The sequence below is a fragment of the Dermacentor variabilis genome, unplaced genomic scaffold (genome assembly GCF_050947875.1).
Source record: "Dermacentor variabilis isolate Ectoservices unplaced genomic scaffold, ASM5094787v1 scaffold_12, whole genome shotgun sequence".
NCBI lineage: Eukaryota > Metazoa > Arthropoda > Arachnida > Ixodida > Ixodidae > Dermacentor > Dermacentor variabilis.
Genome location: NW_027460280.1, coordinates 42,531,839 through 42,546,494, shown reverse-complemented (window position 1 = coordinate 42,546,494; position 14,656 = coordinate 42,531,839). Strand labels below are relative to the sequence as shown.

General features: G+C 44.6%; 2 protein-coding genes across 2 annotated transcripts in view; one reads left to right on the top strand and one right to left on the bottom strand.

The window, feature by feature from the left end:
* Positions 1–237: 237 nt before the first annotated feature.
* Positions 238–13,146, bottom strand: Sec20 (vesicle transport protein Sec20). Its single transcript, XM_075676440.1, has 7 exons — positions 12,816–13,146; positions 10,855–11,003; positions 10,315–10,407; positions 9,904–9,995; positions 9,728–9,826; positions 2,652–2,773; positions 238–431 (listed from the first exon to the last, which is right to left on the bottom strand). Exons 1-7 carry the CDS (start codon positions 13,015–13,017, stop codon positions 244–246), a joined length of 945 nt encoding a protein of 314 aa, XP_075532555.1. The 5' UTR covers positions 13,018–13,146; the 3' UTR covers positions 238–243.
* Positions 11,224–14,656, top strand: part of LOC142565872 (F-box/WD repeat-containing protein 4) — a 43,265-nt gene continuing 39,832 nt past the window's right edge. Inside the window, exons 1-2 of the mRNA XM_075676439.1 lie at positions 11,224–11,625; positions 11,936–12,034. Of these exons, the coding sequence (XP_075532554.1) occupies positions 11,423–11,625; positions 11,936–12,034 (302 nt within the window). The 5' untranslated portion in view covers positions 11,224–11,422. The remainder of the gene's footprint in view (positions 11,626–11,935; positions 12,035–14,656) is intronic.

Sequence of the window (14,656 nt, the reverse complement as noted above, 5' to 3'; positions counted from 1 at the left end):
CCTAAGTGCACATTTCTGTCTATACATAGAAGATTGTTCAGTATCGCCATCACTGAGAAGCACAATTTGCTGAAAACACAGTTTGTTTTATCAGTGTCCACATTTGTCTTCTGGCAGCTCACTCCCATCCCTCCCAAATCACAGGACCTCACCGGAAGAGCTACATCTACAACACTGCATAAAGTGGCCCATCTTCTTTCCTTTGCATCAGTTTATGGTGACCACAGGACCATTCCGTGTGCTTTAAAAAAGTCTTCGTTTCAGCACATAGAGAACACAGGCAAAGAAAAACAAAAGTGCTAGGAAAATAAGCACACGATCAGTCATCTCCCTGCGGCCATACTTTGTGAGCAATTTCTTTGACTGCAGAATTGCACTGCCCATCTGCCGAGATTCCTCCTGGCTTTCTGTAATAACTGACGATGTGCCCACTGCAAAGAAAGAAAAACAGCATAACTAATTTATGTGGCACTGCGGAGAACATATTTGCCTATCCACTTCAGCTGTCTCAAAACAAAGGCCACTGTGGCCTTTCCTAGCAGCTTCAAGCCTTCTAACGAACTGTACTGAATAAATTGGATGAATCTAAATTCTGGGGTTTTACGTCCCAGAACCACAATCTGATTATAAGACACACTGTAGTGAGGGACTCCAGATTAATTTTGACCACCTGGGGTTCTTTAACGTGCACCCAATGCACGGTACATGGGCATTTACATGGGCCCCCATGGAAATACAGCGGCTATGGCCGGGATTCAATTTCGCAATCTCGTGCTTAGCAGCAGAACATCATAGCCGCTAGGCCACCACAGCAGATGAGGCACGCTGTAGTAGGGGACTCCATAAAAATTTTGACGACCTGAGTTTTTTTAATGTGTGTGTAATTGACGCCACATGATCATTTTTGCATTTTGCCCTCATTGAAATGTGGCCGCCGCCGCCAGGATTCAATCCTGCGCTCTCGAGCATAGCAGTGCAACACCACTACGCCATCATGACGGGTAACAAATTGGATGATAAAGAAACCTTGTCAATCAAACTCTGTTACACTACCATTATCCAAATACGAAGACGGCTGCCAAAGGTTTCTGAGAAGGCACAGAAGTGGCTTTTGACAATAAATGATGAAGCTTAACATCCCAAAGCTACAGAACTACGAGGGTGAATCAGAAAGGCTTTGGCCCCTATTTTTTATTAGCCAAAATAAGGTACACACAGGTAAATACAAATATATGTACTATTCTACGTACCTTACACCATTTTTTCACATAGTCCCCACACCGGTTCAGACATTTGACCCATCGCAGCACTAAATTTAAGATGACCCTATAGTCAATCGTCGATTGCTGTCAGTCAGCGACGCATGCGGCCTCCCCGAAGACTAGTTGTCATGCAAGTTTTGACGACCGTTTGTGAGCTCCCAACACCACCACCTCGCACTTCTCTAACGGAGACACCTTTCCCCATATGTGGGCTGCATTTCCCTGTGGATTTCAATGGGTGTTCGTCCCTTGCACCATAGAAAATGAACCGCACTTTGTTGCTCATATGCCGTGGACCATGTTAAGCACAACCGCCATCTTCAACAACCGATGGCAGCGCTGTGCCGTGGAGCTACCGGCAGATAAGGCCAGGCTGGTCCAAGAAAGGTCCACCACTGGGAATGGATATGTTGACTTCGCGTTTACAGCCATAATTTGGCGTAAAAAAATAGGGGTAAAGACTTTTTCATTTGCCCTCATATGATAGTGTTGCTGCTTGAGGCATCCTTTCAGAAAACGTCCTATAGCACTACTGCCTTTGAAATTAACTTAAGAACCATATTTTGTTTGTATAGACAAAGGACTTGACAGTCACTTAGGTTTTTGTCTATCAACTTGCTAGCACCTATATAACTGTGGTACCCTTTCTCTCACAGTGGTGCAACTCCCGAAGTACCAGATGGACAGTTGGAACATAAATGATGCCATAGAAAGAAGTAAAGCAAGACGTAATGTCGAAGTGGATGCCCCCCCCCCCCCATACTCTTCTTTATTTTTTATTAAAAAAAATTAAAATATGGGGTCTTACGTGCCAAAACTACAATTTGATTATGAGGCACACTGTAGTGGCAGACTCCAGAACAATTTGGGCCACCTGTGGTTTATTAATGTGAACCTAAATCTAAGCACACTGGTGTTTTTGCAATTCACCCCGATCGAAATGCAGCCACCGCGTTATTTTTTTTTTTATTCACCTTTTCGCTTCATGTTCATATTTATGAAAGAAACATTTCTTCACCGACACAAATTTATTATTTGTAATAACAAGCCCGTTTCACACCATTCCATTGCTGTCAGGTGAAACAACAGGATAAAAGGCATACGCTTAGCTACTGCGAAGATTTCGTAGCACAAAGTTATCTGTGACCAACAGATGAATGCCACAGACAAGGCTCCAAACAGTCTCACACACTACAGGTAGACTGATTGCATTCAACATCCTAAAGCAATGCAGAGGCCATGAGATATGCCATAGTGGGGCCTCCAGATAAATTGTAACCACCCAGTGGGCCTTAATGTGCACCTAAGGCTTGGTACATGAGCACTACAGTCTGTCGCAATTTGCATATAAAATATACATAATCATGCAATCAAAAAATTACTACTTACCAAGTAAATCTAATGCGTTTTCACTGTGCTTGACCTGGTCCGCCATCATTCTGCTGATGGAGAACAGATTCTCTGTCATGCCAGACGTGCTCCTCAGCAGTGTTTCCTTGTCTGCACGGCCCCTGCAAATGATTTTACATAGCATGTTTATTATTTATTATTCTACCGTTGGTGATATTACAGCAAGGCAGGATTAATATATAGCCGGCTAAAAGAAATTAGAATAAAATTCACTCCACAACTGTCAATGACAGTAATGCACAGCAGCACATTGATGTCCTTCTTCTGCATACAATGGTGGCTCATCTGAAATCTAATATACAGGAGGATCACATGGTAGGTTTTGTATAATGGAACATTAGGTGAAAGCACTTCCCAAGCTTCTCAGAAACAAACAAAATACACATTACTCAGTCTTATGCAAACTACTAAGATATCTTCATGGTGATTGTGTCAATTTTTCATGAAAACAACGGCAGATATTCTAGGGTTAGGACACACAGAGGGATGGGAGCAATCGTCTTAGACTAATGGAACCGCTAAAATCTAATAAAGTATTAATCTGTGCTGTAAATAAATACATAGTGCTGTGGCAACTATAATTAAACAAGAATGATACAGTAATCTTTTAAGTACAGCGTCATACACAATAAATACAACTGTAACAATCGGAATGCGAAACTGCCACAAAAGCCTATTCCAATCCCTATATTACAAAAGGGTTAAACACATGTAATTTACCTGGAAAGGACCAGCTTTTCATTTATGTTGAAGAAAACCAAGGTTATTTGAGGCTTATGTGCAAACATAAATATGATTTGTCCATCCAGGAAAGGTAATTAGTGATGGTAACTTGCAAACCATTATACAGAACTTGAATCAGTGAAATATATTGACACGAGACAGTGAAGGAGCTGTTACTCAGATGATGACGACAGCAATGAAGTGGCCAGAGGCGGGCCAGAGCCTTGCATCCGTCACTGCTGCTTGTGGCTGTTGTAGCCTTGTATATGGTAGTAATTTGTACATGCAGACTATCCCCATAAAATCTCTTTCTGGTGGACGTGCAGGATAAGTCTGCCCTGCATGCCCACTCTGTCAACCAAGCATGGAACTTCACAATTCCATAGCATGCACCAATACAGCCTGTCAGATCGCTCATGATCGACTCACAGTATTCCAGGCTTCCCAAAAAGCCCTATATGACCATTGCCACAGAGATGCCTGCTACTCCCCAAGTTTGCTCATGCTACTGTGGTCTCCATCCCACTGTAACAGTCTCTCCAAAAACGTATTACCCTGCTATGATGGTCCTTACAGGGTGTTATGTGAACTCACCGACACTACATACGAAATCGAGCCAGTTGTCAACCCAGAACTGTCTACACGACCGCCCTCTGCTACTGTGCACGTTGTGAGACTTCAGCCATATGTGACGGACCCCTCTAGTCTGTCTTAACAAGCGTCGGGTCGGCACTCTCGCCCTAGGGGGTAGTGCCACGAGACAGTGAAGGGGCTGCTACTGTCGGTCAGACGACGACAGTGACGAAGTGGCCAGAGGCATGCAAGAGCCTTGTATCAGACACCACTGCTTGTGAATGTTGTGACCTGGTATATTTAGTAATTTGTAAATACATGTTTCAAGAGGAAAAGAACCGCGACTTCAGACAGGACATGACGAAGGAATGGACAGGATGAGCGGTAACTAGCAACTGAGGTTTATTACCACGAAACACATAGCAGCAAAATGTTGCATCCGTGCGCAGTGTGCCTTGACATACTGATGAAAAAAATGAAATACGCGGGAGAAAGCACCCTAGATGACTATGGAAAGTGCCAAGGGGCAAAAAATCACAGGTTAATCAAAAACCGGGTTTCTTTATCTAGGAGAGCCACCGAAGGCTCACTTACACGTGCCTTGCCCAAGTCTGCGCATGTGCGCTGCTTCCATAATTTCTCGCTCAAGTCTAGCGTCTCCCCGTCCTACAATGATGGCTTGATTGAATTTGGGGTAGCAAACTTTCCATTCCCTAGTGTGTCGGGGGAGATTGGCACTGCTGTTACCCTTCAAGGAGCGGAAATGCTGCCGCAGTACATTGGCCAGTTTGGCCAACGTAAACACTGCCGCATTGCAGCGGAAACTGGTACACCACATTGGTGGCACAGGGCACGTACTGGTAGTCGTACTTAGTAGTGCAGGCGACCTTGCGTGGACCATCCGCCACATGCTTGCATAGTTGGGATAACTTGCAGGGGGCTGAGAACACAAGTCGAATACCCCGTTTAGCCACCACCTTCTTCAGGTTGTGGGCCATTTTGTGCACATAAGGCATGACTTCTAGGGGGCCTCTGTTGAGGGGGGTCGCCTGCTCCCGCCCACGCGCCTTGTGCTGCAGCTTCCACAACAGCGATTCACCCACTGCCTGAAGAAGGGCTGATGGGAAGCCTGCCTGTTTCAACTTATTTACTTGGGTCCGAAAACTTTCAGCTGTCTTGTGCTGGCATGACTTCAAAAGGGCTGAGCTCAAACAGGTGATAGCGTGATAGTGTTTAGATATGTAGACAATTTTTTACCCCTGTTAAACATTGACCGCAAAGCGAGCCGTAGCAGTGTCGCTGGGAAAATACTAGAAGTTTATAAACATTGTTCCACACCCTTAATTTTTACCCTCGAACAGCAGCAAGAACAGAGTATTCTATTCTTAGACTTACGAATTTCATTTGAGATGCTTAATCATGTGTGCTGGGCCTACCTGCCGCATTCTAAGAAGGCCATTTTACCCTTCTCATCTTCACACTCGAAACTAATTAAGAGAGGCATAGCTATCACCTGTTTGAGGTCAGCCTTTTTGAAGTCATGCCAGCACAAGACATGTGAAAGTTTTCAGACCCAAGTAAATAAGTTGAAACAGGCAGGCTTCCCATCAGCCCTTCTTCAGGCAGTGGGTGAATTGCTGTTGTGGAAGCTGCGGCACAAGGCACGTGGGCAGGAGCAGGTGACCCCCCTCAACAGAGGCCCCCTAGAAGTCATGCCTTATGTGCACAAGATGGCCCACAACCTGAAGAAGGTGGCAGCTAAACAGGGTATTCAACTCGCATTTTCAGCCCCTTGCAAGTTATCCCAACTATGTAGGCGTCTGGTGGATGGTCAGCGCAAGGTCGCCTGTACTACTAAGCACGAGTACTAGTATGTGCCCTGTGCCACCAATGTGGTGTAGCAGTTTCTGCTGCAATGCGGCAGGGTTTACATTGTCCAAACTGGCCAACGTATTAATGATAAGACTGCGGCAGCATTTCCGCTCCTTGAAGGGTGATAGCAGCGCCAATCTACCCCGACACACTAGGGAATGCAAAGGTTGCTACCCCAAATTCAATCAAGCCATCATTGTAGGATGGGGAGACTCCAGACTTGAGCGAGAAATTATGGAAGCGGCACACATGCGCAGACTTGGGCTACACACGTGTGTAAGTGAGCCTTCTGTGGCTCTCCTAGATAAAGAAACCCAGTTTTTGATTAACCTGTGATAGTTGACTTTTTTGCCCCTTGGCACTTTCCATAGTCATATAGGGTGCTTTCTGCCACATGGTTTCTTTTGTTCATCAGTATGTCAAGGCACACTGTGCGCAGATGCAACATTTTGCTGCTATGTGTTTCATGGTAATAAACCTCAGTTGATAGTTACTGCTCGTCCTGTCTACTCCTTTGTCACGTCCCGCCTGAAGTTTCGGTTTTTTTCATGTCGGACCAACTGGCCCAAAGCTCCCCCCTCTTATAAATACATGCTATTCCTACAACAATATTTTTAAAGGGGCTCTGAACCACTTTTTATAAAAGTGGAGGAAGACATTTGAAGTGAAGATAGGCCATTTCAGAACCACTTTGCCGCAAAAAGCACTTCAATGCGTTCAGCAGAAGCTGAGTTATCGGCAATCAAACACGGTGTCAGCTGTGCTCCCCTTCCTCCTCCAATGCCTTGCACTGCGAAGGCTACGGCAGAGACGTCGCACAGTTCAAATTTCCGAGTTGGTGTCTATGCCGCACTAAACATAAGCCAAACGCGGCTGTCCTCAGAGAGCTGCAGTGCGCTTAGCCACTGGAATCGTGGCGGCCGCGGTGTAGCCGAGCGCAGCAACCAATAGCAGCCGCGTATTGGAGTGTGCTTTATAATGAAATAAAGCACACAGAAAAGAGCAGGGATCACGGGGTTTTTGAAACGAGAGCATTTCAGAAAAAGGTGACTTCGCGCTCCACTTGCGAGCTCCACGAACCGGGTATGACAGCAGAACTTGGTTGAGATGTTCACAACAGCGTATGCTACCCGCGGACTGTGATATTTCACCAAGCCCGAGGGGTGGTTCAGGGCCCCTTTAAACCTATAGATGTATAGTAAAGGACTTCTCGCACTAGCGACTTGGAGGGTGACAAAATTAACATTATTTATTTCTGCAGACCAAACTTGGCACAAATCAAATAGAGTCTCTGGAAATGCTCCTAAATGACTAGGAATGGCTACAGACATTACTCTGTAGACAGTCCTGGTCTTCAGTACAAGTGGCACATTTAAAAAGCATGCAGTCATTTGCAAGTAATCAAATATTCACTAATGAAGCATATACAGCAGCAACAAAATCATTTATATAGACAAGGAAGAGTACAGGACTAAGGACACTCTAATGGGGTACTTCAGATGCTAATAGTGGGATGCAAGGGAGTGGCCCCACATCTTGCTCACCTTTCGTGCAAGTTGTAAGTAGGGTTAGCCATCATTTTTCACACGGAACATGCGACTGAAATGACATGTCTTTACACCTGCACAGCTGCAACTGGAGACAGTGGCTTTGCTCACAAAGCACTTCTAAAAGGCTGCAGTCAGCAGAAATTACAAAGGTAATAACATAAGCGGAACAGCCGATAGCTTCTCGCCCATCCTCATAGATGAGGAGGCTAATATTCGAAAGTTCAAATAGGAATTGAATAGTTCTGCTATTCAATTTGTACTCAACTCAAGAATGCAGTATTCAAATTTTTTGAATACTAATTTCTGCTTGAATACAAGGGTTAAGAACACTTATGGCAGTCTCCGAGAAGAAATACCGATGCAATTGGAGACTGTTCCCAATGATTCTGCTGCAAGAGAGCCGCAGCTTTGGTGCAGAAGCAAGACTTCTTGAGCAGATACATGGGGCAGAAAACATATGCTCGATAATTTCTAGTCATTTAATAGGAATTCCCCGCTCTAAGCAGCCCACATATGTGTTGTCTGGATTTAAGCAAGGCGTCTTACTATTTGGCCAGTCTCGCCATGTGTGCATCCCATTAACACTATGTGTGATGCTCCTTGAACAGACACAGCACTGATGTCAACACAGCATGCCCAAATGTATCAGAGGCAAATCTGGTGATGCACAATTCCTTTGTTTCATTGTAGTCATTGCCATAGTGCACCAGATAAGTGAAAGCAACTGTTTGCAGTTTTGAACAGCATCACATGCATGCATAAAATAATGTAAATAAGCCTTTTTGTTTTCAAGGCTCAACGTAAACTTTATATTTTTCCTTTGCTTAGAAAGACAAAAATATGTCGTATTTGATTCAATGTTCAATGGTTATTTCTCTCTAATGTTCATATTTGATATGATTAAGAAAGTTCAATATTTGAACATCCCTGCTGTTTATTAATTATAAGTAAATCTCTATTACTACTTATCATTACAAAAAATTATACTCTGAACCACTTAGCCAAATCACCAAAGGTGAAGGCAGATGCAGTATTTGCAGCAGCTAGTAACGACCATCTCATGGCTACGTCAGCAGTGTGTGTGCAGAGGTTAAAAAAAAAAAAAGGACAAAAAGAAAGAGACTATGGGCAACATAGCATGTGTCACCAAACTTCTAGACCAGGGGCTCCAAAACATGGTTCCCCAAAACCCAGGCGTTCTGCAAATACAATTTTAGGGTTCCGTGAGTGGCCAGAATGAATCTGCCCCGACCCCTCCTTCAGTGAATTTTTACATTAGAGTTTAAATTTAACAATTAAAACAATAAGAGCATCAATGGGACAAATAAGATAAGGACTAAGGGGAGGAAAGGGTGGGGGGATCCCCAGCACTCGGGAAGGCAGGTGGGGTTCCCCAAGGCCAGAAAGTTTGGGAACTCCTGCTCTAGACAAGTTACTATAGACAAGGCAAGTAAGGTGGTATAATGAGCACTTATGTGCTCATTTAAATAACACCAGCTGTCCTGTTGAGGCTGCGAAGAAGCTCCGAGAACTTCGTCTAATTATTTGCCAATCAAATGCATTCCTTTGGAAGACCCCACTGCTCCAGCTTCATGTCCTCATGCCTGCAACACAGCACTTGCACAAGTGCCCAATTCACAACCCAGAGAACTTCGAACTTGCCCCAGTCTATCACTTACGTCCTATCTCGGAGACCCAAGATCGCAGCTGGGCTGAAGTGTTCCCCGCAAGACATCCTGGCTACCGTCAGGAGTACCTTAAGTACATGTGGTACAAGCTTAGTTATGAAGTCCAACTCAGCAATACACTGAGCTACAAACGGCCAACAAGGCTCACAGTTAAAGCAGCACTGACTTGACATATTCAACTTGTCATTTCTTTACACTAAGGGAAAGTCCACACCCACTATACCTTAGTAAAAACATTGGAAAGCATAAGAGCATCATAAATAATTTACTATGACGCGTTGTTCCTACAAACCAGATTCAGTTTCTTACCCTGTAGGTAGATGCATCATGATGTCACAATATACTAGCTCACTCTATTCACGCGATTGCTAGAACTTCCACAAGCAAGTGCTGCCAATGAAACACATGGAGGGCTCAATATGCCTTATTGTTACATGAAGCATATTTTGCTCTGTGACATGACAATCACAATGTCAACGACACCAGGCCCAGCTTTGCAATACAACTTAAATATCAAATTAAAAGCTCTTCTAGCCTTCATACTTCCTAGGTGTGATGCTTTCACGTGTGAAAAGAATGTGCTAGAGTTCGCACAACTTCGAAAATGTGTCAATACTCCTTTAATAGGACATGCCAGAAGTTACAGTACCTTTGCCTGACATGTCCTCCAGACAGGAGCCGCTCTCTGTCCTGGTCATGAATGTTCACTTCAGCAGCAAGGTTTGCCTTGCGTAGTGCTTCAATGTTGCTGAAAGGAACCACATTTTTTGTAGTCTGGGCATTGGAATAATAGCGCAACACAGTGGGCAAGGGCAAAACACTCACCATTTCATTCCTTTCACACACTCTTCAGCCTTCAGTAGTAACCTCTCCTTGTCCTGAACTTTGTCCTGCTCCATTGCAAATGCTTTCAAAGCCTTGAATACACGATACAAAAATGTAAGAGCATAAACTTGGAAAGCATTTCTTCGCATTTTTTACCAGTGATGCCTTATGCTTAGTACCCACAAATGCAACATCTTTTACCTCAGAATTACAAGTTCGTATGCGGCGAATATATGACATGCTGCATATTCTACAGCTAGCACATATTTACAGAGTACACATGCGTGTGAATGTGCACTGCTGACAACTGTCAAACTAACCTGCTAGGTCAGAGCAATAAATGTATTTGAACCTCAATTGCTTCTTTGCGCTCAGTAACGTGCATAATTATTACCCAACGTATATACGTACCTCCAACATTTTTTTGTAGCTACGCATACTCTCTGCAGCTTCCAAATTATTGGCGTTCAAATCCTCTCGACTTGTGCAACCACTTTGGATGTTCTGAAAACGATACAGACATCAATGTAATTATTTTGTCGCGGATGCTTAACTCGGAGCGGCGATCAAATTTAAGGAGGCGAAAGCGAAACAACGCTATTGAATAAAAAAAAAAGAAAAAAAGGAAAACCCGTCTCCTGTCACTGTCCTCGTCTGGTAGCGCGCTTAAAGTTGCTGTCATTTCACCACGCCTAAACAGCCACATTAGTGAGCTCTAATGAACCTTTTGACATTATTAGAAAAATACAATGTTACTAGCATCTTTTCCTTACGCTGCCGGTCAGTCAGACCATCGCCTAAAGGAGGTAATGTCGGACAAATCAACAAACAGGCTGTCATTTGCGAACACGACGTTCCTAGCTGGGTGATTACCCCCAACAAGTGGTTTCACGGGGCCACACGGAGCCACTTTAAACCACTATTTATATTGAGAACCACAAATGCACTTACCTGTATGCATGACTTTACTCGTAGATCTAGCTTGAGAATCTCCTGAAGTAGGTTCCTTTCAGTGTTTGCACTATTACTCGTATTTTTAATGTTACTTTTCCATAAGCTTGCCATGCCGTCGACGGTCACAGCGGACCAGCTGGCTGGCTCTGCAGAGAGCGTTGCAGATGGTTGCCATAGAATAAAGAATTGATGATGACAATGATGACATGTAAACGTTACTGTAATTATGTGAAACATGCCTGACAAAGCATCCAGAATCACATAGCTTATAACAAAGAACAGTTTTCTCAAGTCAATATTACAAAGAAAAATTTTTACTTAGTAGTAATATATCAGGTCGTCGTTGACGCCGTGCCGGAAAACGAGAGGTCGTTCCAGCAGTCCCCGAAGGCCCCGTGAAGTGCACGCACGTACGCGCAATTCGGAGTTTGAAAATGTAAAATTTTTTCTGGAAACATTTTTCAGTCAAGCCCGTAGAAGATGAAAATCACAGAAACACACCACGAATTAACGTCATCGCACGCTAACCCATCTGGAGTGCTCCTGCGTTCCACCGCGGTTCAGAATGTCGCACTCGGACGATATGTTTGTATTGCTCCCACCTGATGTCCTGTATATCATATTTTCCTTCTGCGATGTGCAGACCTTGGGGCGACTTAGCTGCGTATGTAGGCGGTTCAACGCTTTTCTCAAGCAGAGCTACGTTTGGAGTCAAAGGAGCAGGAACATTGTCGCCACTAATCAACGTGATAGACGAATTCTGCAGCGGTGAGTCCCTCCTTTCCAGTACTCCTGCGCAAATCGGCTACGCGACGCATTTCCATGCAGTTTGTACGCGTGCATAAGAGTACCATGTTTTTCGTTATCCATGTCTCACGTTCGCTTCATAATCAAAAGCCGGGGGGGGGGGGGTAATCGATCGATCGAATTCGTTTGTGGCTGCTGAAGTTGCAGACGTGTTTGTGGCCGTATGTTGCAGTGTTCTAAACTGTTAGTTTTACAGAAAGTGGAGCGTTTGCACGTTCGAAGCGTTGCCGCCTACATGACATAAGGGATGCTCTCATGTGTCTTCATCTAGGTCACTACATGTGCTGGAGGCAGTGGAAAAATGTTGGCAGTCAGTCCGTTGGCAGACCGGCCGATACGAAGAAAAGGTGCTCCTGCAGCATCGTACAATGTAAGCCATGCGTTCATACCAATCGCCACATCGTTTATTGTAGCAGGATGTTTGCGCTATCATAAACTCGCCCGGGTTATCTTGTAAAGTAGTCCCGAATACAGATCTATTGCCAGAATTCATTAGCCGGATTTTGAGATGTTGCGCTTCTTGCACGGCGGTCCTGTGCATTTCAGGCGAGCGCAAGTTTCATGCATTTCATGGCGCTGTAAGAGCGGCGCAGGTTTTGTATAGTCAGTGCAGGACTCGTTCTGGAACTGGCACTGAACTGCCATAACCCTGGCATGCACAGGTGAACCAAATAAATGCACCTGTACTTGCAGAACGGCCGTCGAAACTATCATTTGTTTACACATGTCAACTTTAATATTGAGTGGATGCATTGAAGAAATAAAACGGACACCGACCAACAGAAGTGCTAAAAAATGAATGAATCTAAAAGACGTTTCGGCTTCGCTGCGGAAGCCTTGTTCACAATGGTATGACGGAAGGTTCATGGAAGCTTATGTATGCTAGAGAACGTGACGTAAGCAGCGCGTGTATGACGGCGGGAGGGTTCCCTCATTTCGATTGAGCGTGTGACGTGTTTTTTGTATCTCCAGTGATTCCAGATACAGCCGCGATTTTAGGTTTCTTTCGTGGCCGATAATTTTCGAGCGATCCCAGTCGATCTTGTGGCCCGTTGTACCCGTGTGCTCGGCAAGGGCATTCGACACTGTACGCTTCTTTTCGACATCTTTGTGATGCTGCCTCAGTCTCTGTTTGAAGTTTCCCGACTCACCGATGTATGCGTAGTCGCAATCTGCGCAGGGTATCTTATAGACCACGCCGGGAAACGATTCTCTCGGAAGCCTGTCCTTACCGCCGACGAGCGCTTGCCTCAGCTTACACACGGGCACGTGCGCCACCTCAACGTCATAGCTGCGTAGAACGCGAGACAAGGTTTTGCTTATCCCTGGAACGTAAGGTATGGCAGCACGCATTCTTCGTTCCGTGGTCCAAGTCGTTCCACTGACTTGGACCACGTGCGAGGTGATCTCTCGGCAAGCGGCTATCCCACACCCTTTTTGTGTGCTGTGGAACGCCGTCTGTCCAATCCCCGACCAAGAAAGCGTGCTGCCATACCTTACGTTCCAGGGATAAGCAAAACCTTGTCTCGCGTTCTACGCAGTTATGACGTTGAGGTGGCGCACGTGCCCGTGTGTAAGCTGAGGCAAGCGCTCGTCGGCGGTAAGGACAGGCTTCCGAGAGAATCGTTTCCCGGCGTGGTCTATAAGATACCCTGCGCAGATTGCGACTACGCATACATCGGTGAGTCGGGAAACTTCAAACAGAGACTGAGGCAGCATCACAAAGATGTCGAAAAGAAGCGTACAGTGTCGAATGCCCTTGCCGAGCACACGGATACAACGGGCCACAAGATCGACTGGGATCGCTCGAAAATTATCGGCCACTAAAGAAACCTAAAATCGCGGCTGTATCTGGAATCACTGGAGATACAAAAAACACGTCACACGCTCAATCGAAATGAGACATTTAAAAAAATTGTTGATGCATATTTGGCATGTTATTAGTACAAGTTGTGGCAGTTCCACTGATAAGCAGATTTGGTCTTGTCATTATTGCCATATAGCTTGTCAGATTTTCGAGGTGCTTGTTGCATATTATTTGGCCTGAATGTCATGCTTTTTAAGCTCAAAGTTGTGCTTTACTGTGCATTCATTTGTGTACCGAACTCAAAAAGTGCTGATAAAGAGCTATCACATTCATTAACACTTAGCCATATTGTTTTAGCAAAAAATTTCTTGCCCAGAATGCTTTTTTTTTATTGCTGATTGTGAATATCCCTGTTATAAAAAGCAGCTTTTTGAGGCAGGAAAAAATAACTGGCTCATTGAATAAATAAAATAGACTACTGAAGTTTATTGTACACCGTTGTATAAATGCACCACCCAACTGCTAGTAATAAAAAGAATTATGGAAGAAATATATACAGCAATTTCTTGTGTCTGTCACCCTAGCTGTGCATCCAAACAGTGCATTATCAAATTTGACTAAGGGAGCTTTGGCAGCATGTGGTACAGCTCAAAACAAGGGATTATGCAGAATCGCTTTCTGATTTCTTATGTCGACTATCGTGAAAGCCTGCTCGTTCTCTAGAAATCACTCATATTCAAACAATTCAGCTGGTGGACTTACAGTAAACTTCTTGTAGATTACAGAACAAAAAGAAAACAGTGGAAGCTTCAGCAGAATGCTGTTCACATCAATTTTAGTCCTCAGACGTGCACTTTCGATGTGACGCTTTGAGAATTCCTCTTTGTCGTCTTCATCCGAGGAGCTGCTGACCTCGGTAATCACGTTTACACTCCCTCGCCTCCTCCATCAGATACCATTTGGAAAACACCAATTGCCACACGAAAAATGCGCTCCAGATGTAGAAGAAGAAAAAAAACAAACACCAGGCATGTACTGCCATCTGCTGACTGAAACACCAGTTCAGCTGCATACGAGCGTCTCTTGTCAAAAATGCTCAAGGGGAGAACAAATCCTGCAAAGACAAGCTGCACTCGTCCTAAACACGTTGGGGATGCAAGGGTGTGGACGAGCAGAGCTCCTCCG

Excerpts from the sequence above, each read along its gene's own strand:
- Sec20 (XM_075676440.1), bottom strand. The coding sequence starts at position 13,017 with ATGCGTGCTGCCATACCTTACGTTCCAGGGATAAGCAAAACCTTGTCT. Across the intron at positions 11,004-12,815 it reads TTGCGACTACGCATACATCG|AGCCAGCCAGCTGGTCCGCT; the intron begins GTGAGTCGGGAA and ends CGCTCTCTGCAG. Across the intron at positions 9,996-10,314 it reads GCTACAAAAAAATGTTGGAG|GCTTTGAAAGCATTTGCAAT; the intron begins GTACGTATATAC and ends CGTGTATTCAAG.